The sequence below is a fragment of the Heterocephalus glaber genome, unplaced genomic scaffold (assembly GCF_053883595.1).
Source record: "Heterocephalus glaber isolate CG9 unplaced genomic scaffold, H.glaber_assembly_v1.0 deba00001429, whole genome shotgun sequence".
NCBI lineage: Eukaryota > Metazoa > Chordata > Mammalia > Rodentia > Bathyergidae > Heterocephalus > Heterocephalus glaber.
Window position 1 is genome coordinate 18,400,170 of NW_028258294.1, and position 22,456 is coordinate 18,422,625.

The following is a 22,456-nucleotide window of genomic DNA, read 5'->3' on the forward strand; positions in this document are numbered from 1 at the left end:
TCAATGACTTATAACTTCCTTTTCATTGTAATGAAATGGAAGAGTCCTTGTTTTCGAAGTCTTTGAATGTTCATATACACTTCGTATTTTGCCTGGGATTATGGATTCTCCTCATTTGATTTGTCCCTAGAATATCTTTCTAATGACTGTCATGGTTATTCTGAGTTTTGTAATACTGATCTGTTTTGGATAAGAAAAATCTTTAGGGAAAAATTTAAAAAGTGAACACATCTTTTTAGGGTATGTGTGGGGGATAATTTATATTAGTAAGAATGTAAATTTCATTTTTTTCAATTCATAAGAAAAACCGTGCATCCATGAATGTGAGGAGAATGGAGGAGGAAGAAAGGAAAGGCTGAAGTGGCAAAGCTCTTGCCAGCTATGTGTCTTTCTCTGGGGCTTAGCCCCAAGTAGAGATGCTTCACCCAGAGAATCAAACAGATGAGTCTCAGTACACACACTTACGGGAGAGCCCTAGCATGACATCAGGAAAACAAATTGCTACAGCAGTCAAAAGAGAGGTCTACCATGTGCTTTTTTTTTTTTTTTTTTTTTTTGGTACCGGGGATTGAACTCAGGATCTTGAGCTTGAGAGGCAGGCACAGTGCCACTCAAGAGAAAGGTCTAAGGACCAGAGGACTGGAGAAGGATGAGATAGAAGGCTGCAGTCTGCAGAGGCAGGCAACCAGAAAGAAATTCCTGACGTGGGTAGGTAAAGGTGTGAAGGATGGGGGTAATATCCAACCTTAGTTTTGTTTAGTTTCCTTTTGTGCAATGCAAAATCTGACTATTGGTGCAAATCTTTTGTAACGTCTACAGTCTCTCCTGTAGGACTGATTTAGAGAAAAAGAAAAGAGGGCAAGTCTGATGTCTGTGCTGGCAGGGAGCAGAGGAAAGGGGACCCAGAGAATGGCTGAACAGGAGAGGTAGAGGTGCATGAACTTGGAGCTGGAATTGGCTATGACGTGAAATCCTTGGGAATTCACAGACATTGTATAGGCAGAATTGGACTTCCAGAAGGTGCAAGGAGAGCTTGGGCCAAAGGATGATTTGTACTTAGTATAATTCCGGGTTACACTAATGAATAATACAGAGGTGGGACTTCTACTTTGTGCTTTTGGTGATAGGATGAGGTATACCTGAAAATTCTAAAATCAGGTGGTTTTTTTTAGTCTTATTCTTTGATTTCACCATATAATATGCCTTCCCTTTCTACAGAAAAAGTCCTCTCAAGTATAAGTAATTTCATGATGAAATAAAAGTTTTACTTATTTTTGTATATAACATTTATTGACATCTACCAACTGAATGTTGCCTGAAGACAGTAACACACGAGTAAGGCCAACTCATGTTATAAAGGAGTTTATCCTCAGAGGAAGGGGGAGATGGCCCCAAAGCAACCACAACCCAAGGAAGAATGAAGTAAATGCTGGACTGAGTACAGAAGAGTGTCAGTTAATTCTGCTTGGGTAATATTAATACAGAATCCAATTAATGAATGAATGGATATTCTTTCTGAAGTTTCTATCTTTTTCTTTAATCACTTCTCTTTCCTGTTAAGGAAAAAAATAAAAACATTCTGACATGGTATAAAATGCATAAAAACCATCTTACAATCTTATAAACACAGAAAATTTTGCACATGGTATGTATAGTCTATCATTTGCCTAGCTCTGATTTCTGAGCCTGGGACAAAGGTTTTGAAGAACCGCCCGCAAGGGCTGAAAAAGCATCTTGTACATCTGATCCTGAGGATCAGATACCTTTGTGTTTTGTCTCTTCGATTTTATTAGCTGTGTGACCCTGAATAAATTACTCTACTATGTAACCTCTTTTAAAGCTACCAATCTGTAAAATGAGGATAATGTGGATAATAATGCCTTACTAGATTGTTGTTAGGTTAAGTGAGTTAATTCATGTGACATTCTTGGTACACTGTAAGTACCTGGTACATTTTAGCTATTAATTTTATTTTTCTGAAAATAGCATTGGGAGTCTTGTGTCCATCATTCATTGTCTTTTGAATCTGTATTTTTTGCTCATTTCCTTCTTTAGTGGTATTTGGGATCCAGGGCTCGTATTACTTTTGGATTAATGAACTCCCTAAATGTATAACCTACATAATTAAATCTTACATTCATTTGTCCAGGAATTTTTTGCCGACCTGTACTAAGGGTGCCTCTTTCTGTAATACTTAAGGATTTAACACACCAATCAGTTTTCTTCCTCTCAAAGTTAATTACATGGCCTCAGATCTTTTTTTTAACCCTTTTGTATTTTTCTCAAGATTCTAAAATGGTTGAGGAATTACATAGAATATTCTATGACTTTCTCGCTTTTGTATAAGGGAAGGGTAGGATATTCTGCTTTGATGGGGCTAACTTCACCAATAACAGCCAGTGTTTTGTGAGTCTCATGGGTGCAGCAGGTTTTTATGTAGGATCTTTAAGGTTTAGTTACACAGATTTTTTTCCAGAGTGTGTTGTCTAAAGAGTTATTTTGTGTGATTTCAGTGATATTCCATAAAACTGGTTATCATTTAGGAACCACTGTGTTAGATAGTGCTTGTTTAAAGTGTGGAGTCCATAGTTTGAGGCTGCCCAGGGCTTAGTGAACAGTAATTTAGATCTTTATAAAAATAATTTTACAACTTATTTGTGGAAAATAAAATGGCAATTTGAACATTATTAAATTAGACCTTGAAGGCATGGAAGAGAAGATAATTCTTCCTCTCTGCTCATAGATATAGAAGGGAGGCTGAGGACAGCCAGGGCAGGCCAGGGCGGTCTCTACAGCTCCAGGGCAGCGGTGGCCCAGCCAGCTGTGGGTCTGGGACTCTCCACTCCCAGCTCCGTGCTGTTCTCCAACTCTTGTTCTACTGCAACCAATGCCTGCAGCTCACTGCTACTACTTGCTTTTATTACTTCTATGAGCTAAGTGTTATTTCTTACTCAATTAAAAAAAATAAATTGGGGGGGGCACAGTAGATTGAATCCAGAGCCTTTGCACTGAGGTGCATCCCCAGCCCTTTTTTACTTTGAGGTTGAGACAGGGTCTTGCTAAGTTGTTGAATTGCACAGGCTGATCCTCCTGCCTCAGCCTCCCAGAGTGCTGGGATCACAGGTGAAATTAATTGTTTTTTTTTAACATCATTTAATAAAAATGAAGAACGTTTCATTATCAAAAAAGCACAATAAATAACATGATAAAATAGTGTCAATATTTTTAAAAGAGCTTATTAAATGTTAAATACCTTACAAAAAAAGATAGTGCTTGTTTAGTATTCCTTAATATCTTATGCATCTGAAACATAGTACATAGTGTTTCTTGAGGTTATTTCTCCATAGCATTCTTTTTGGGGAATCACCTTGTAGAACTAGGATTCTAGGAACATGGTTTAGGAATTACAGATTTATAGTAAATTTTAAGTTCAGCTGACAGGTCAAAGCCATTTTTCTACAGGAGTAAATTTTCTCTAAAGATGTAAACTATGATGTGGAACCACTTTCATTGCTCTTTTAATCATTCAAAGACTTTCATGTGATCTTTTTGCAGTGTATTCTTATTATATATATCCATATATAATTTCTGATATTTTGATTTTTGTCAGGTAAGTTGGATTATATTTGCTGACTTAGAGATGTAATTCTATATTCTATTGTCTAGATTACTTAAAAAACTTCTAGGTAGTAAAATAAAACTTATTAGGTAGTGAAAGACAAGGATATATGGTAGAAAGAGTATGAAATCACACATACCTAGTTTGGAATCATTGCTCAAGAATTTGGCAGTTATATGACTTTGGACAATTAGCCTCTTTTAAACCTTCTTAGTCTCATCTTTATCTAAAGACATGGATTTTTAAAAATCCTTGTCCTTTGATTATTTTCTCAAATACTATTTTTGACTTCAAAGAAATTTAAATCAGCGTACTTTAAAAAAAACTGAATGTGAAACTTAAAACAAGTGTAGAATGGGACATGAGATGTTTATAAGCTGAGATGATATAAACCTGAGATGTTTATAAGACCAACAATTATAGCAGTGGGTGTCCATAGTTAGCCACTTTCCGCATGTGTATATGTAAGCAGGAACACTGGGTCACTTTTAATCATTGGGGCCAAATTCTTGGGTATGCGCAGTGATGGAGGATGGTATTCTGTTCTTTCAGTCCATTCCCAGAAGGGGACACTCGCCTAAAGTACCTGAACTGATCAAGTAGGAACAGTGAGTGGGAGCTTGAGGACCTTGATAATGCCATTTTCATAATTTCACCACATGATAACATATTACTAAAGTTTAAAACTTAAAATGAGTGTAACTTTGTACTCATAAAATAATCTCATTAAAGTTGAGTATCTAGCATCTAGTTTCTCTCCTCAGTAGGCTTTAAAATTTTAAAAAAAGTTGGTTTGAGACAGGGTCTCACTATATAGTTCAGGTTGACCTTGAACTCACTATGTAGCCCGGGCTGACCTCAAACTCTTGGCATTCCTCCTGCCTCAGCCTCCCCAGTGCTGAGATTACAGGCATGTGCCACCATGCCCAGCTCTCAGTAGGGTTTTAGATGTGAGTTCCAGTGTGGTTTTCCAGATAAATAGTCATTTCCCAGCATCTCTTAAACCTATTCAAGGTGAAAATGTGAAATCTTCTTTACTTGAAATTATAAATATTACCATATAATTCCTGAATGCTTTCAACATCATCCCTTGCAAGTTTGAAACTTTGAAAATCTGCAATTTCATATGTTGGATACATCACAGCATTAGGGTTATTGGAGTGACTCAAACCCAGAGAATGGCCAAGTTCATGAGTTGCAGCATATAGGAAGTTATTTCCTACAACCAAAGAAGTGACATACAGTGACTCTGGAAATAATTATAAAAATACCTATAACATAGTATATAATGTAACAATAAAAAATAAAAGCAACTATATGGATACCTACCTCTCAATCTACTGTAGTTTATTTCTGGGCCTTCAAAAGTATGGAGGGGTTAAAGAAAGAATCAGATAGTAGTGTTTTAATATCACCACTACTCCTGCTTATTAAAATATGTTTTTATTTGCCACTTTGATTCTTTTATAATCACTCAAGCAGTAATATTCTATTTGGAAAGAAAAGCTTTATTTTTTATTTTATTTTTTTTTTGGTACCGGGGATCGAACTCGGGTCCTTGCACTTGTGCAGCAGGTGGTGAAACCACTGAGCTAAATCCCCGGCCCTAGAAAGAAAAGCTTTAAATCACTAAGACCTGGATTTATAATATAGTTCCACTACTTGACTAGCTGGTCGATACTGGACAAATTAATTGATATTGCTTAGTCTTAGTTGCTTTTCTATTAAATAGAGATAAAAATTCTTACACTACAGATTTTCATGATAATTAAAATTTCCCAATATCTGGAAAATAATGGCTAGGCAATAAATGATTATGACTTTGAATGTCAGAAGAGAGAAAGTTAGCATTGAGCAAGCCAAGATTGAAAGGCAAGATGTTCAGGCAATGCTGGGATTTAAAAAAAAATTTTAGTATAAAATAGTACTGTGTGTGTGTGTGTGTGTGTGTGTGTGTGTGTATACACACACATATATATGAGTTGTGACAAAAATATATGGTGAACGTTTAAATATAAAATGTATTACAGTAAAGGACATATTGCCCTTAAGCCCTCTCAAAATAGTCCCCTCACTTTGAACAAAGTGTGTCACTATTCTTGCCACTTTCCAAATCAGTTCTGGAAGCACTCTTTCGTGAATGTCTTCATGAGCTTTGATAAAAAAATTGTTGAATGAGGCTGCTGCGTGTCATCCCACTGAAAGGTGGGATCATAAAAACATTAAAGTGTGTCCAGTGCATCCTCATCCATCTTATTCATTAGATCTGGCACTGTGCAACTTCTGGATTTTCCCTAAATTCAAAACAACACGTAAATGTTTTGAATTGATTCATGACATTGAGGCAGCTACAACAGTGCAACTAAACACACTCATGAAAGTGGCAAGAATGATGGGCTAAGTGTGTTGAATTGAGGAAGAGTATTATGAAGGGAATCAATGGCAATGTGTCATCTAATTTAATACATTTTAAAAAATTTGGACATTCATTGTATTTTTCGATCACATCCTGTATCTTTAGAGTTCTTTTCCTCATTCATGCATGTAGAAAATCTTTGTAAGTAATGGAGAAATTATGAATAAGCCTGTGAGTTTTCAGGAATTACCTGAACTTCAATTGTGTTGCGCTAGATTGAAGGAAGCTATATTTAACCTAACTTGAGTGGGAAGAAAGAATGAAAAATACATGCAAGGTGTGGAAGGGAGACAGCATCTCTATATCATATAGGTTAAGTTTTCACTACTTGGTTTGAACTGTGGTAAATTCCATTTTCAAAACACAAGTACTAATTTCTCTTTCTCAGCCAGATAATAGCTATTTTTCTAAAGAAGTATTGTCTCCAGTTAGGATCATTTATGCCAAGGCTGTACTTCATGAACTGAGATAGTCCTATTAAAAGGAGGGTAATAATATGTAGTTCTTGTTTATTGTCTTCTTTTGTTTAAAAAATCTGTTCATCTTTTGCCTCTGGTTTTTGTGGATTCAAATACTAATTTGAAAGCAGAATAAATTATATAGTCATTTAATAAAATAAGTATGGATTAGTGAAGAGAAAATTTAATATTTTTGATGAAGTACCAGGATGCTGTTTTATAAGATGAAGAGAAAAACCCCTCAGTTCCCTGTTCGTTTGTAATTTCCTACTTTGTAAAGTGATGAAAGTAATGGCTTGGGAGTTGTTTTTTTAACAACAGTGAATAACCCCAGAATTATATATAATTCTTAAATATTATAGTCTCTAGTCCTCTTTGTTTTCAATTTGACACATTTATTTTTGGAAAATATGAAAAAAGCTATAATTTGTTGAATTATTAATGTATTCCAGCACTGTGCTAAGCACTGTATAAGCCATTATTTCATTTAATTCAAACAACATTTCAGATGGGAACTACTGCTATTCCCATCTCACAAAGAGGAAATTGAGGCTCAGAGAAGTTAAAAGATTTGCCCAAGGACACACCGAGAGTAACTGGTAGAGACACAGCAAATTGAACCCAGTGCTACTTGACTCTATGACCTGAGCTTTCATCTTCTGTATTTGTAACATTACAAATATATTAAATAAGTTTATAGCATTTCAAGCACATAGTACAGTGGTTAGCACTGAAGGCCCTGGTAATTATTATAAATTAAAGCAATAGAATTAGCACAAATTTGGGATTCTAAAAAGGGTGGGTAGTAGAATGGACATGGGATGCTATACCTAGACTGCTGCCATCAGTCCAGTATTCATCCTTGTCAAAATGAACATCTCCTCCTAAGCCTGGCCCAGGTGGAAAGGCATGAGCTAGTATGTTTCCTGGTCCGTCAAATGGGTTGAAGTCACCATGAGCTGCAAGAAAATGGGACAGTTTTCCTTCAAGACTGAATTTTTCTGTAGTTATTCTATGTTTTTACTTTATTTATTTATTTTCCCCCATTAACTTTATTGGTACATTTTAGGTATAAAATACAGTTACATTCATCATTGGGATCTTGTACCATTACATGAGTATCTTGGTTCTTATTTTTTTCCCCTTCCCTTGCCCTCCCTTCACTCCCTCCACCCTTCCCTATTTGCAAAGACCTTGTTCCAATTTTTTCCCTCTTCTCATATTTTTTCCTTTCCCTTTTTTCCCTTCCCCTACCCCTCCCAATTCCCCTGCTCTTTTAGACCTTTTCTTCCTGTTACACAATATCAGTTATACATTTTTTAAATTACAATATTAAGATCTAGGAGACATTACCATAGATTTTACAGAATTTAAAAGGATATAGAAAGCATATTACAAAAATTGTTTTTGAAACAAATTTGACAACTTCTAAGAAGTGCCTTGGAAGACAAATTAATGACACTAACTCTGGAGGAAATATAAAATTTGAATAGCACCTATTAAAGAAAGTATATTCCTAGCTTGAAAACCTACCTATATGACAACAGCAGGCTCATAAACATTTTAACTGATAAATTATATCAAACATTTAAAGCAGAAAAAAGAAGGAGCACTTCTCCCCTCATTTTAGGAACTCAACATTGTGCTAATCCTAAAGCTGGATAAAGATAATAGAAGAAAAAAGTATGAACATAGATAGAAATTTGTTTAACAAGACAAACTCTTAGAAGTCAGATCTGGCAGGATGTAGAAAGTGGTTTTATTATAGGGATGGCAGTGCTGGTTCAGCATTGGAAGATCCACCCCCAAAAGTCATCATTTTAACAGAGGAAAGGAGAAAGCCATATGATCCTGTCACTAATTGGAGAAAGAGTATTGGATTAAATTCTACAGCTGTTCATGGTAAAAGCTATCAGGAGACTAGCAGTAGAACAGAACCTTCTCAACAGATCAAAGACATGTACTCCATACTTCCAACAAAAACTCCTTCTATGAATGGAGAAGATCCCCCTAAAGTGGGGAATAAGGGCAGATATGCCTACTCTTCATCTGTCCATTAGACTTTGAAACATAGGTCTAAATCCAAATAGTCTGGCAATAAAATGACACAACTAGGATAGGATTGGCATGGCAGAAGCAAAGTCTTTGTATGTAGATGAAATGATCATCTACAGAGAAAATACTAAGAAATCTCTAGGAGCTCCTAGAACTTGTACTTGAATTTAGCAGGATTAGAAAACACAAGGTATATATAAAAATTCAGGTCTGTGTATACTTGCTATAAATGATGTACTGGATATTGAAATTTAAAAGTTATGTAGGAGTACAAAGGACCCAGAAAAGCCAAAACCAAAAAGAAAAACAGTGTTGGAAGACGTTTAGCACCCAATTTTAAGACTTCTTCTAAAGCTACAGTAATGTAGGCAGTGTTGGTGTAAGGAACGACATATAGATCACTGGAATAAAACAGAGAATCTAGAAATAGAACCACACATATATGGTCCACTGAATTTTAAAGATTATTTAACATTAGCATCTTATAGAAAATAAACTCCATTCAAGAGCCGAGGAAGAGACAGTGTCTTCAGCAAATAGCACTAGAACATCTAGTATCCGTATATAAAAAATTAACCTCAATAACTTGAAAGGATCTATGAACCTAAATAAGAAAGCCTAAAAGTATAAAACTTTAAGAAGAAATTATAAGGGAAAATATTTATGAATTCAGGGTAGGCAAGAACTACCTAGGATACAAAAAACATGATGTATAAAAGATAAAAAAATGATAAATGAGATTCCATCAAAATTTAGAACTTTAAATGACATCATTAAAATGAAAAGTAGTCCTTAAACAGACCATATTTACAATGCATATAACCTATGAGCAGAATATATAAAGAATTCTTAGAGCTCATTAATAGACAACCCAATTAAAATGTAGACATAAGAAGATGATAAATAGCCAGTATAGCACAAGGAATGGTGTGCAATTCTAGAATCAGAAAAATACTAATCAGTACAATAATAAGACTGAATTATACACTCATTAGGGAGATGAAGTCAAAAGTTTTAAAAGCCTTGTCATGACTTTTTCTTTTTGTTGTATTCTCCCCCTTTGTGTTTAATTTGTCATACCCATTGGATTCATTCTGCTGGGTTTCCTGGGGTTGTGATCCTCATTGTCTTTTCCTAGGGTAGTGTCTAAAATTTTTTGGAGTGCCAGTTTGTTATTCATGAAGTTCCTGAGGTGCTCTTTGTCATGAAAGTATCTTATTTCTCCATCAGTTTTGAAAGATAGTTTTGCAGGGTACATCAGTCTGGGTTGGAGGCTGTTTTCCTTTAGGGCTTGAAATACATCACTGCAAGCTCTTCTTGCCTTGAGGGTTTGCATTGAGAAGTGTGCTGTGATTCTGATGGGCGTTCCTTTGCATGTGATTTGTTTCTTTGCTCTCACTGCTTGTAGAATTTTATTCTGTTGGATTTCTGGAATCCTAACTATTATATGCTTATGTGTAGATTTTTTTTGATTAAGGCTAGCTGGAGTCCTATATGCCTCACTTATCTGTATGTCAAGTTCTTTACCCCTTCTTGGGAAATTTTCTGCCATTACTTCTGTGAACAGTTTTTTTATGTCATCTGCACTCTCTCCTCTTTTTTCATTGACTCCAATCAATCTTATGTTATTCTTCTTTGCATTGTCTAGCAGCTGCTGGATTGATTTCTTGTGTTCCTTTACAATTTTAAAGTAATTTTTCTTTTCCTCCTCACTAATTACAATCTTATCTTCTATATGTGAAATTCCATCCTCACATTGGTTCATTCTGCTGTGCAGGCTTTCGATGGAGTTTTTAATCTCTTGGAAATCGGTTTGTATCTGTTTTATGGATTCCATTTGTTTCCTATTTTGGGATTCCATCACGTTCCTCAGATCCTCTATTTTTTATCTGTGTCCTCTCTAGATTTATTAATCACGTCTTGCACCATGAGAAAAATCTTTGCTGTTATCTGAGTAATTATTTCTGATTTCATTTTTCCCAGATCCTCTTTTGTTGCCAGTTCAGAGAGTCCAGGTGGTTGAGTATCAGATTGTTCCATCTTGTTTCCCTTTGAGGTTGCTGTAGGTGATCTGGCAGTCTGTTTTTGAGGCTTGTTTATGTGTCTTCTTATTTCCACAGTGTGTGTGGGGGTGCTTCTGGTGCCCATGCGGCTCACCTTCTCTGCCCTAGGAGCTTGGGATGCCAGTGGGGGAGCTTCCTTCTGGGTGCTGGGACTGGCTGAGCTACTCTGCCCTAGGAGCCTGGGATGGAGGTGGGGAGCTTCCTTCCATGTGCTGGGACCAGCTCACCTTCTTGGCCCTTGGAGCCTGGGATAACAGCAGGGAAGCTTCCTTCCAGGTGCTGGGACCAGCTCTGTGTTTTTACTTTATATGGTTATTAAGACTGGAAAGAACAACCCTGTCCAAATTCTCAACATTATTGGTACCAGCAGCCAGTTGCATACAAAGGGTACTTTGGCTGTTTATTTTCTTTCATTAGGACCACTACTCATGACTTATAACTCCCATGTACTGAAGGATTATTGCCTTCAGGGCTTTAAATGCATTTGTATCTAACTTATGGTTACATTTAAATGTTTGTTAAATTTGATCATTTAGTTTGGTTAGTGGGAGGGAGAATGAGTATGAGTAGTGCTTTCAAGCAAGTAATTGGTATACCATTTCATGTATCTTTTCTTTAAAATTAGCTTATTTCTGGCCGTTCCACCACTCCCAGCACCAAGGAACGGGCTTTCCAGCCACCGTTCCACTGCTTCCAGCCTAGAGGAGGTGAGCCGTGCGGGCACCAACAGCGCTCCCACCCCCATGCCCATCGAAATGAGAAGACAGGTAAACAAGTCTCAAAACCCGACTTCCAGGGCCGGGGATTTAGCTCAGTGGTTTTGCTGCCTGCTGCGCAATTAGGACCCAAGTTCGATCCCCGGTACCAAAAAAACCCCAAACCAAACCAAAACAAAAAAAATCCCAGACTTCCAGATCACCAACAGCAATCCCAAAGGAAAATGAGATGGAACACTCTGATATTCGACCACCTGGACTCCCTGAATTGGCAACAAAAGAGGATCTGGAAAAAAATGAAATCAGAAATAATTTCCCAGATAACAGCAGAGATTGTGCCCATAGTGCAAGACATGATTAATAAATCTAGAGAGGAGCGAGGAACATGATGGAATCCCAACATAGGAAACAAATGGAATCCATAAAACAGATACAAACAGATTTCCAGGAGATTAAAAACTCAATTGAAAGTTTACGCAGTAGAATGAGTCAATGTGAGGACAGAATTTCAGATATAGAAGATAAGATGGCAATTAGTGAGGAGGAAAAGAAAAATTGCTTTAAAATTATAAGGGACCACGAGAAATCAATCCAGCAGCTGCTAGACGATGCAAAGACGAATAACTTAAGACTGATTGGAGTCAATGAAGAAACAGGAGAGAGTGCAGATGACATAAAAAAATCTGTTCACAAAAGGGATATCAGAAAACTTCCCAAGGAGGGGAAAAGTACTTGACATACAGATAAGTGAGGCATATAGGACTCCAGCTAGCCTTGATCAAAAAAAATCTACACATAGGCATATAATTGCTAAGATTTCAGAAACTCAACAGAAGAATAAAGCTCTATAAGAAGTTAGAGAAAAGAAACAAATCACATACAAAGAAAAACCATCAGAATCACAGCAGACTTCGCAACACAAACCCTCAAGGCAAGAAGAGCTTGGAGTGATGTATTCCAAGCCCTAAAGGAAAACAGCCTCCTATCCAGACTGATGTAGCCTGCAAAACTATCTTTCAAAATTGATGGAGAAATAAGATATTTTCATGACAAAGAGCACCTTAGGAACTTCATGAATACCAAACCAGCACTCCAAAAAATTTTACACAATATCCTAGGGACAGACAATGAGGATCACAACCCAAGGAAGCACAGCAGAATGAATGCATCTGGCATGACAAGAAATTAAATGTAAAGGGGAGAACCCAACAAAAAGAAAAAGTCATGACAATGATAAGTCAGTATGTATGAGTTATAACCATCAATGTTAATGGTCTCAGGTCACCAATCAAAAGAAATAGACTGCCAGAATGGGTCAAGAAGCAAAATCCAACACTATGCTCCATACAAGAATCACAATTCAAAATGAAACTCATAGACTGAAAGATAAAGGGTGGAAAAAATACTCCATGCAACAGGAACCCCCCAAAAAGCAGGAGTAGCTATCCTCTTTGCAGATCAAGTTGATTTCAAACCAACACTGATTAAGAGAGACAAAGAAGGACACTACATCCTTGTAAAGGGAACAATCCAACAGGAAGAGATGACAATCATAAATATCTATGCACCAAACACTTGTGCACCCAACTATATAAAACAAATATTAACAGACATGAAAAGTCATATATGCACTAATACAATAGTAGTGGAGGATCTCAAAACCCCACTGTCACAAACAGATAGATCAACTGGACAAAAATAAGTAATGAAATACTAGAACTCAATCGAACTCTTGAACAAATGAACTTAACAGATGTTTACAGAGTGTTCCACCCCACAAAATCAGAATACACATTCTTCTCAGCTGCACATGGGTCATTCTCCAAAATAGACCACATACTCACACATAGAACATGTTTAACTAAGTGCAAAGGAATAGAAGTTATCCCCTGTACATTATCAGACCATAGTGCAATGAAATTGGAGATCCATAGCAAAAGAAACTCAAAAAATTTCATAAACACGTGGAAATTGAACAACACACTTCTGAATAACCAATGGGTCACAGAGGAAATTAAAGAAGAAATCAGACAGTTCCTTCAATTAAATGACAATGACAATACAACATATCGGAATCTATGGGACACAATGAAAGCAGTCTTATGAGGGAAATTCATAGCAGTGAATATGCATATTAGGGAAACAGAGCGAGCCCAATTAAACAACCTGATGCTGAACCTCAAATTTCTAGAAAAAGAAGAGCAGGACAAACCTAAAGCTCATACAAGGGAGGAAATTATAAAGATCAGAGCAGAAATCAATGCAATGGAGACTAAGAGAACGAAACAAAAAATCAGTGAAGCCAAGAGTTGGTTCTTTGAAAGAATCAACAAAATTGCAAACCCTTTGCCAACCTTATCAGAAAAAGGAAAAAAAAAAGGCCCAAATCCATGCAATTAGGAATAAAAAGGGTGAAATTACAACAGACCCAGGAGAAATCCAGATGATCATCAATACCTACTTCAAGAACCTATACGCCAATAAGATGGAAAACACAGAAGAAATGGACAGATTCCTAGATATGTATGAATTACCAAAGTTGAACGAAGAAGACCTATAAATTGTAAACAACCCAGTACCAATCAATGAAATTGAAAACATAATTAAAAACTTACCATCTAAGAAAAGCCCAGGTCCTGATGGCTTCACTGCTGAATTCTACAAGACATTTAGAGAGGAACTACTGCCACTACTGTTTAAACTCTTCAATGAAATTGAAAGGAAGCAATACTCCCAAATTCATTCCTGGAAGCAAGCATCACCTTGATCCCCAAAGCAGAGAAAGACCCAACCGAAAAATACAACTCTAGGCCAATCTCACTAATGAACATAGATGCAAAAATCCTTAGTAAGATACTGGCAAATAGAATGCAGAAAATCATCAAGAAGATCATACACTCTGACCAAATGGGATTCGTCCAGGGATGCAGGGATGGTTCAACATATGCAAATCAATCAGTGTAATACACTATATTAATAGAGCCAAGGACAAAAACCATATGATCATCTCAATAGATGTAGAAAAAGCATTTGACAAAATCCAACATGCAATTATGATAAAAACCATACAAAAAATTGGAATAGATGGTCTCTACCTCAATCTGATAGAAGCTATCTATGAAAAACCAACAGCCAATATCATACTAAATGGTCAAATACTGAAATCCTTCACACTAAAATCAGGAGCAAGACAAGGATGTCCACTATCACCACTCTTGTTCAATATCGTTTTGGAAACATTAGCCATGACAATTAGACAAGAGAAAGAACTAAAAGGAATAAAGATAGGAAATGAAGAAGTCAAATTGTCGTTATTTGCAGATGACATGATTCTCTATATAGAAGACCCCAAGAACTCCACCAAAAGTCTTCTAGACTTAATAACGAAATTCAGTAGAGCAGCTGGATACAAGATCAACATACGAAAATCAATAGCTTTCCTCTACATGAACAATAGATTCACTGAGAGAGAAAAAGGGCAAACAATTCCTTTTATAATAACATCCAAAATACTAAAATACCTAGGAATCAACCTAACGAAAGAAATCAAAGACCTCTTCTCTGAAAACTATAGCACTCTGAAAAGAGAGACTGAAGATGATATCAGAAAACGGACAGACATCCCCTGCTCCTGGGTAGGAAGGATCAACATAGTGAAAATGGCCATACTTCCAAAACTGTTGTATAGATTCAATGCAATCCCAATTGAAATCCCAGCCACATACTTCATGGACCTTGAAAAAAACAATCCAAAAATTCATTTGAAACAAGAAGAGACCCAGAATAGCAAAAGCACATCTAGGTAACAGAGACATGGCAGGGGGTATCACAATACCCAACTTGAAACTATACTACAAAGCTACTGTGATAAAACAGCATGGTACTGGCAAAGAAACAGACCTGAGGACCAGTGGAACAGATTAAAAGATACAGAAACAACTCCAGACACATTCAGCCATCTCATCTTCAATAAAGGAACCAAACACCCTCACTGGAGAAAAGATAGCCTCTTTAAGAAATGCTGCTGGAAAAATTGGGTTTCAACTTGTCAAAGATTAAAACTAGACCTGTATCTTTTACCATGCACTAAACTAAAATTGAAATGGATTAAAGATCTAAATATTAAAACAGTAACTCTGAACCAGCTGGAACAGAGGTTAGGTAGAACTCTTGAAGACATTGGTTTAGGAAAAGATTTTATGAACAAAACCTCAGTTGCCTGTGAACTAGCACAAAAAATCAACAAGTGGTATCACTTCTTATTAAAAAGCTTCTGCACATGAAGAGAAACCACTAGCAGTGTGAAGAGACACAATGTGGGAAAAAATCTTCAGCTGCTGTTCCTCAGACAAAGGTCTACTATCTTGAATCTATAAAGAACTTCAAAATATCAGCCCTCCCAAATTTAAAGACCTAGTCCAAAATGGGTATCTGAAATGAACAGACATTTCTCAGACAAAGAAGTAGAAATAGCAAATAAACATATGAAAAAATGGTCAACATCACTGGTCATTTGAGAGCTGCAAATGAAAACAACACTGAGATTCCACCTCACTCTGGAAAGAATGGCTGCTATCATGACATCAACCAATAACAAATGCTGGCGGGGCTTTGGGGAAAGAGGAACCCTGCTCCACTACTGGTGGGAGTGTAGACTAGTGCAACCACTGTGGAAATCTGTATGGAGGTACCTCAAAGAACTAGGACTAGAAGTCTCTTTTGACCCAGCTATTCCCCTGCAGGGTCTCTTCCCCAAAGAATTAAAAGAATCATACCACAGTGATATATGTGAACCTATGTTCACAGCAGCACAGTTTGTAATAGCTAAAACTTAGAAGCATCCCAATTGCCCATCAACTGGAGACTGGATAAAGAAAATGTGGTTTTTAAATAAAATGGAGTACTACTCAGCCATAAAAAATGAGAAATTAATGAAATTTGAATGGATGCACATTGAGGCGATACTCTTAAGTGAAATAAATAGGAAATACATGTGTAAATATCAAATAGTTTCTCTAGTGTGAAAAACTGAAAGTGTAAATAAGGACTAAAAATTATAATTTATAATGTGAAATAGGAAGAAAAGGGGCAAAGGGGAAGGGGAAGTTGGAGGGGTAAAGGAAAGGAAAGAAGGGAATGGAATTAATATGAGAAAATGTAAAAATGGAAACAAAATCTTTGTAAATAGGGAGGGACGGAGGGGTTGAAGAGAGCGCAGGGAAAGGGGGAAAAATAAGAACTAAGAGAGATTATGTAAAGGTGCAAATTTCCAACGATGAATGTCATTATTTTGTATACCTAAAATGTACCATTAAAATAAAGTTTAAAAAAATTAGCTTATTTCTTGTGAGCATAGTAGATGTCTCTTAGAGAACCATGCTCAAAGTCTTTTAAAGTGTATTTTCATAGTCCTTTTATTTGCAGTGCAGATCTATTTATCCTCAATGTGTACCAGGTTGCATTCAGTTTATCTAATTCTTGGAAGTCTTGTAGCTGCTATTCATGCTTTCCATAGTATTTTCTTTAGTGTCACTAATATCATGGGGTCAAATTCAAGTTTTGGCTAAATTCATAGTACCCAGGCAGTTCAATATTAGAATAGAACACAATGGAAAACATCTCCCCCCTAAATGTGTACCATAAAATCCTAACAATTAAGAGCAGCTTGTGTATATGTTTTATATAGCTTCAAGGGTATTTAATATGAAAGTCTCCATTTTCTATTTTCTTGCTACATGAAAGACATTAGCAACAGGCCATACAAGCTATCCTACCTCTTGGGAGTCACTTGAAGTTTCTGAAAGCTATAACCCCTTCTCTTAGTTTAATGATGATATTAGCTAAATTTAAACATATATATATATATATATATATATACACACACACACACAGACACATAATATATATGTATATATATATAATTATGTATGTAATGACTTATGCTACAAAATTAGCGCTGGCAAATTTTTTCTATAAAGTGTCAGGTAATAATAATTAGTTCAAGCTTTGTGGACTTGAGGTAGTCTATCACAACTGTAGCTCATCTGAAAATGGCTGTAAGACAATGGGTAAGTGAAGGAATGTGGCTGTGTTCCATAAAACTTTATTTACAAAAACTCATGGTGAGCTGGTTTTGGGTCATGAGTCATAATTTACCAATTGCTGCAATAAAAAGTGTCTCTAATTTAACAAGTTAGAAAAATTATAAAAATATTACTATGTATATTATTTCTATTTCTGTATATTTCATTAAAGGAGCTTTTCTTTTGTGGTGCTGGGACTGAAATCAGGGCTCTGCACATGATAAGCACATGTTTTAATACTGAGGTGTGCCTGCAATCCCTATGAAAGGTGGTAAGCCTTCAAAAGAGTACAGCACTTGCATAAAGAACAAACAGATAAAAGAGCACACAGGCTTAGTCTACAGGAATTATCCTTACCTCCTCTTGCAAATCCAATCTCGATATCAGCTGTTCCAAACCTAATTCTCCTGAAACTCAGTGGGATCTCCTTGCTCCACAGGCTTAAAGCCTTTGCCACTATTTCATCCACTTTGATACGTGGTAAGTCGGAAGTATACGATATAATCCTAATAGTGAACAATAAAACAATAATTATTCTCCTACTAAAAGGACTTTATAGTTTTGCTAAATTAGCCAAAGCAAAACTAACCTGTATGTGATTACATTGGAAGTCCATTTTGGCTTATTTGTGAATAGTGAATATGCTGCAACATCTGGCACTCCGCATCTGGGCTTCTGCATTATTTCTATGATATAAGAACTTAACTTTCCAGTTAAAGGTAGGTGAAAGAACTTTTGCATCACCTTGAGTTTGTCTTTGAAACTGTTGGCATCCTTTGTTTTTGAATCAAGAAAATAAAATCTCTGGAGATAGTCCTATTAAAAAGAAGGTGAAGTCAATAATCTGTAGTTCTTGTTTATTGTCTTCTTTTATTTCAGAAGTCTATACATCTTTTGCCTGTGGCTCTTGTGGATTCAAATACTGATTTGAAGACAGGGTAATTGTATAGTCACTTAATAAAATAAGTATGTACTAGTGAAGAGAAATATGAAGCACTAACATGCCATTTCATAAGCTAAAGAGAAAATCTTTCAGTTTCTCTTTTTTATCCATTAAATTTTTTGAGGAGAAACCTATTACACATTTTACAGAGCCTGGATTTGTTCTTAGAACAATCAGGAAGAATGTCCCACTGTATCTTCAAGAGCCACCCCAAGACCCCTTTGGTGTTATAGACTCTGTGGGGAGATCTGAAGTCCACCAGCCCATCTAAAATCCTGCTGAGCTCTGGTCCAGCTAAAGGTTAAAGGGTCATAACGCTTCAGTCTGGGAAAGGACATGAGCATATTGTTAGTTTAATAAGTTTGAATTGTCTAGGGCAAGAAATCAGAACTCATAGCATCCAAATGATTAGCTCGGGTTCATACATGAAGTTAGGAGAACTCGTTCTGACTTTCCTGACTTCAAGTTTTTCTTTCCTTCTCTCTGCCTTTTCCAATCCCAGTCCCTCTCTTCACTCTTAAATCCCTTCTAAAACCCCTCCTGGAGGTGGCAGAAGAAAGCAGGGCTTCCCAGATCTATTCCATGCACAGGTGAATCCTTGGGAATTTCTTAGAGTTTCCTAGTATCTAGAGATAAGAATGGGAACTCATCAGTTAGAATGTATAAAAATAAGTTAAAAGAGAATGAACTAATAACTGCTGCAAAAAAATAAGAACATTTTAAAAGCATATATTAGTGTTAGGTAATTACATATTTATTTCAACCACCCCGTGAAGCAGCTATGGCACTGCTACCTCTGTTTTACATATAAAGAAATATGACTCAAAGAAATGAAATAGCTTGCATAAGGTCAGTCCGAAGACACTTGTATTCTAATTCTAAAGCCATTTTATTAGAAAAATGTATAGGCTTATATAAGGGATGAGCATATTGTTGTTGGAATGATTTAAACATTGGCCCACTAATTTGCAGTCAGTATTGGAGTGGATGATAATGATTATTTGTATTTTACATAAATAACCTTATTAATATTATGTCTTCTTTATTGCTACCAATGAATGTGTTTCATTCAATACAATAAATACTTATTGTTAATCTGTGACAATTACAAATTAATTCCTTATTTAAAAACAAATAACTGATTTTACCCCTTCTAGAGCTATAGACTTACAAATAAAAGAAATGTCTCTGCATTCTTGAGATTAACTTTTCTGTTTTTCCATAAGCCTGCTAACCACTTTCTTGAGGAAATCTGCATGCTAAATAAGGGGGCTTGATACTCTTGTCAATGCAGTCCTACTGGAGAATCCATTAATTATATAAAGATTATTGTTTTGGATGTAAAAAACAGTTAAATGTTAGTAATTTCATATAGTTTAATCTAATCTAATATTGAACCTTTTAAAAATCCAAGTTAATGTGAAATAAAATTTGATTTTTCTTTGCTTAAAGCTTAAATTTATACATAATCCTTAAGAGTAATTACCCTGGGCTGGGGATTTAGCTCCCTGGTTTCACCTCCTGCTGCGCAAGCGCAAGGACCCGGGTTCGATCCCCGGTACCAAAAAAAACCAAAACATATATATATACATATATATACGTATATATATACACACACACACATATATATATGTGTATATATATATACGTATATATATACACATATATATGTATATACATATATATACACATATATATGTATATACATATATATATACACATATATATATACATGTGTGTGTATATATATATATATATATATATGTATATATGTTGGAAAAAAACCCCATTATTTTTGGGCTAGAAAAACCTGTCCTTGATTCTTCTCTCTACCACTTGAATAAAAGGAATCAACAGCTTCCATTTCTTCTTTTTTCCTTCAGGATAGAGCTAAAAGGTAAATGACATGGTATATATAGAAGTACTTTATAATCAGTAATTGTTAATATACATGCTAATTGGTATTATCATGTTGTTCACTAGAATAATCCTGTGTGGTGTAGAACACATATTATTATTATGTCCATTGAATACATGAGAAAACAAATTCAGAAATTTATTTTTTGCCTAGCATCATTGGCTTGTGGCAAAGCTATAACTTTTTTTTGGTGCCAGGGATTGAATTTGGGACCTTGCACTTGTGAGGCAGGCAGTGGCAGGCACCACTGAGCCAAATCCCCGGCTTGCAAAGCTATAAATTCTACCCATAGTTTCTGACTTCCAATTTCTCTGGTACAAATAATTATTATCTTAAGAGGCCACATTCTAAGTACTTTAAGAAAAGAATTTCAAGTTATAATAAATAAGAATAAAACTTCAATTTATTATGTGTGAACCATGTTCAGGTAGTGTGTTAAAAGCATTTAACACACCCATTTGGTGACATAATTGTCTCCAAAGTCCAAATTGGAAAATTGAAGATAAGAGATGTTTAAAAAAATTCTTAAATTTTTCTGGGGAGGTCTTAAAGCCTGCTCTGAATGGCTACTTGATGAAAATAATTGCCTTTACAAGCAGAAACATTATGACAAGAAAATTCATTGCAAGAGTAACATGGGAGGAGAAAATAGTTGAAAAACACAATTCTAATGCTGATGGTGAGGCCACTAAGCCCCAGGTGAGTGACGTACCTGTGCCTGTTCCCACTTCAGTTTATTCATGTCCCCCGCCTCCTGGGGCAGTGGCAGGGCGAAATGGCTGGGCAGCAGATACATAACCCACAGCAGGGTGAGCGGCATCGCTGCCATCAAGCCACAGCTGTTCCCAGACCTGTGAAAGGTTTGAAGTTTTCTGCTAGTGGCTGGAGAAATTTATAGCGTCTCAGTCCTGAGTGTGGAAATAGGTGACTCATGAGTGTTTTCTTTCTTTTTAGAAAGTATGTATTATTTTTCATTAACAACGAGGAAGTATTGTGTCTCTTATTGGCAGGAAGCACACAATGTATTTATCTTTCAAAGGATTTTTTTTTTCCTGTCTGATGTTTAATTGAATCCATGAGAAATGTACTTATTTGTAACAGTCAAATTACTATTGTATAAGTATTCTCATTTAAAAAGTTTTGGGGCACATCACTCAGGTTATTATTGTGTTAGATATCGATAAGGCATTTTTCTAAAAAAATCAAATATCTGAAAAAGTAAAATTACAAATAATATTGTTAAGCAAATACTGTAACAATCAACAAAGTCAAGAAACAGAACAATGCTTACATCCTGTGGTTCTTTATGGAGAAGGAAGATGGTAGGAGCGGTGATGGGAAAACAGAGCTGCACATACTTTATCACTTCTCCTTCCAGGTACCTCAGCCAAACAGTGAAAATCCCTTTTGTTAAGTGCACTTTTAAGCAAGCTGTTTCTTTCTTTTCTTTCTTTTTTTGGTTTTGGTACCAGAGATCGAACTCAGGACCTTGGACTTGGGAGGCAGGCGGCAGAACTACTGAGCTAAATCCCCGGCCCTGTTTCTTTTCTTAGTAGTCAAGACTGCTTTTAAATTTTCTTGAATTGCATAAAAAAAATTGAACAAACGAAACTCTTCAAGCATGGGCTTGACTTGATCATTTGCTGTTTCTATAGTAACAGATTTCTCCAAAGCTAGACGTTTATCTTGGAAGTCACTTTATCCAATCTTTTTCTTTCAATTACTTTGATTCCAAGTGTTACCCAGCTACAGTTAAGGCTGTGGTGGTCCTCAATACACACAAAAGGTTACTGTACATGTATCAATTAAAAACTCACTATCTAGAGGTTCTGGTTCAACTAGTTTATTGAGCCAAGATTGAGGGCAGATTAATTTATTTCCCTAAGGTCACAGCTAGTTAATATTGGCCATGACTCAATTCTGTACTTTTTCTGTCCTATCATACAATCATTTTGTAATGGGTCTATCTTCTTCACTGTATTATATATTTCTTGTGAGAACAGTAGTGCTTATAAGTACAATGCATGATGGGAGACACCTCAAATATACTGGAGCTTAAAAACTTAATTATTTAGATATCTTTTATATTACCTGAGGTAGAGCACTGTGTATAAACATAGGTAAAGTATTGAGTTCAGTTAGTTATACTTTCTCTCTTTACAGAGATGCTTTGATTCTGGCAGTC

General features: G+C 36.0%; 1 protein-coding gene across 1 annotated transcript; it reads right to left on the reverse strand.

Moving 5' to 3' along the window:
* Nucleotides 1-1,304: 1,304 nt before the first annotated feature.
* Nucleotides 1,305-21,147, reverse strand: Mmp7 (matrix metallopeptidase 7). Its single transcript, XM_004870795.2, has 6 exons — nt 20,984-21,147; nt 18,000-18,226; nt 17,768-17,916; nt 7,324-7,452; nt 4,677-4,838; nt 1,305-1,553 (listed from the first exon to the last, which is right to left on the reverse strand). Exons 1-6 carry the CDS (start codon nt 21,098-21,100, stop codon nt 1,537-1,539), a joined length of 801 nt encoding a protein of 266 aa, XP_004870852.2. The 5' UTR covers nt 21,101-21,147; the 3' UTR covers nt 1,305-1,536.
* Nucleotides 21,148-22,456: the final 1,309 nt, after the last annotated feature.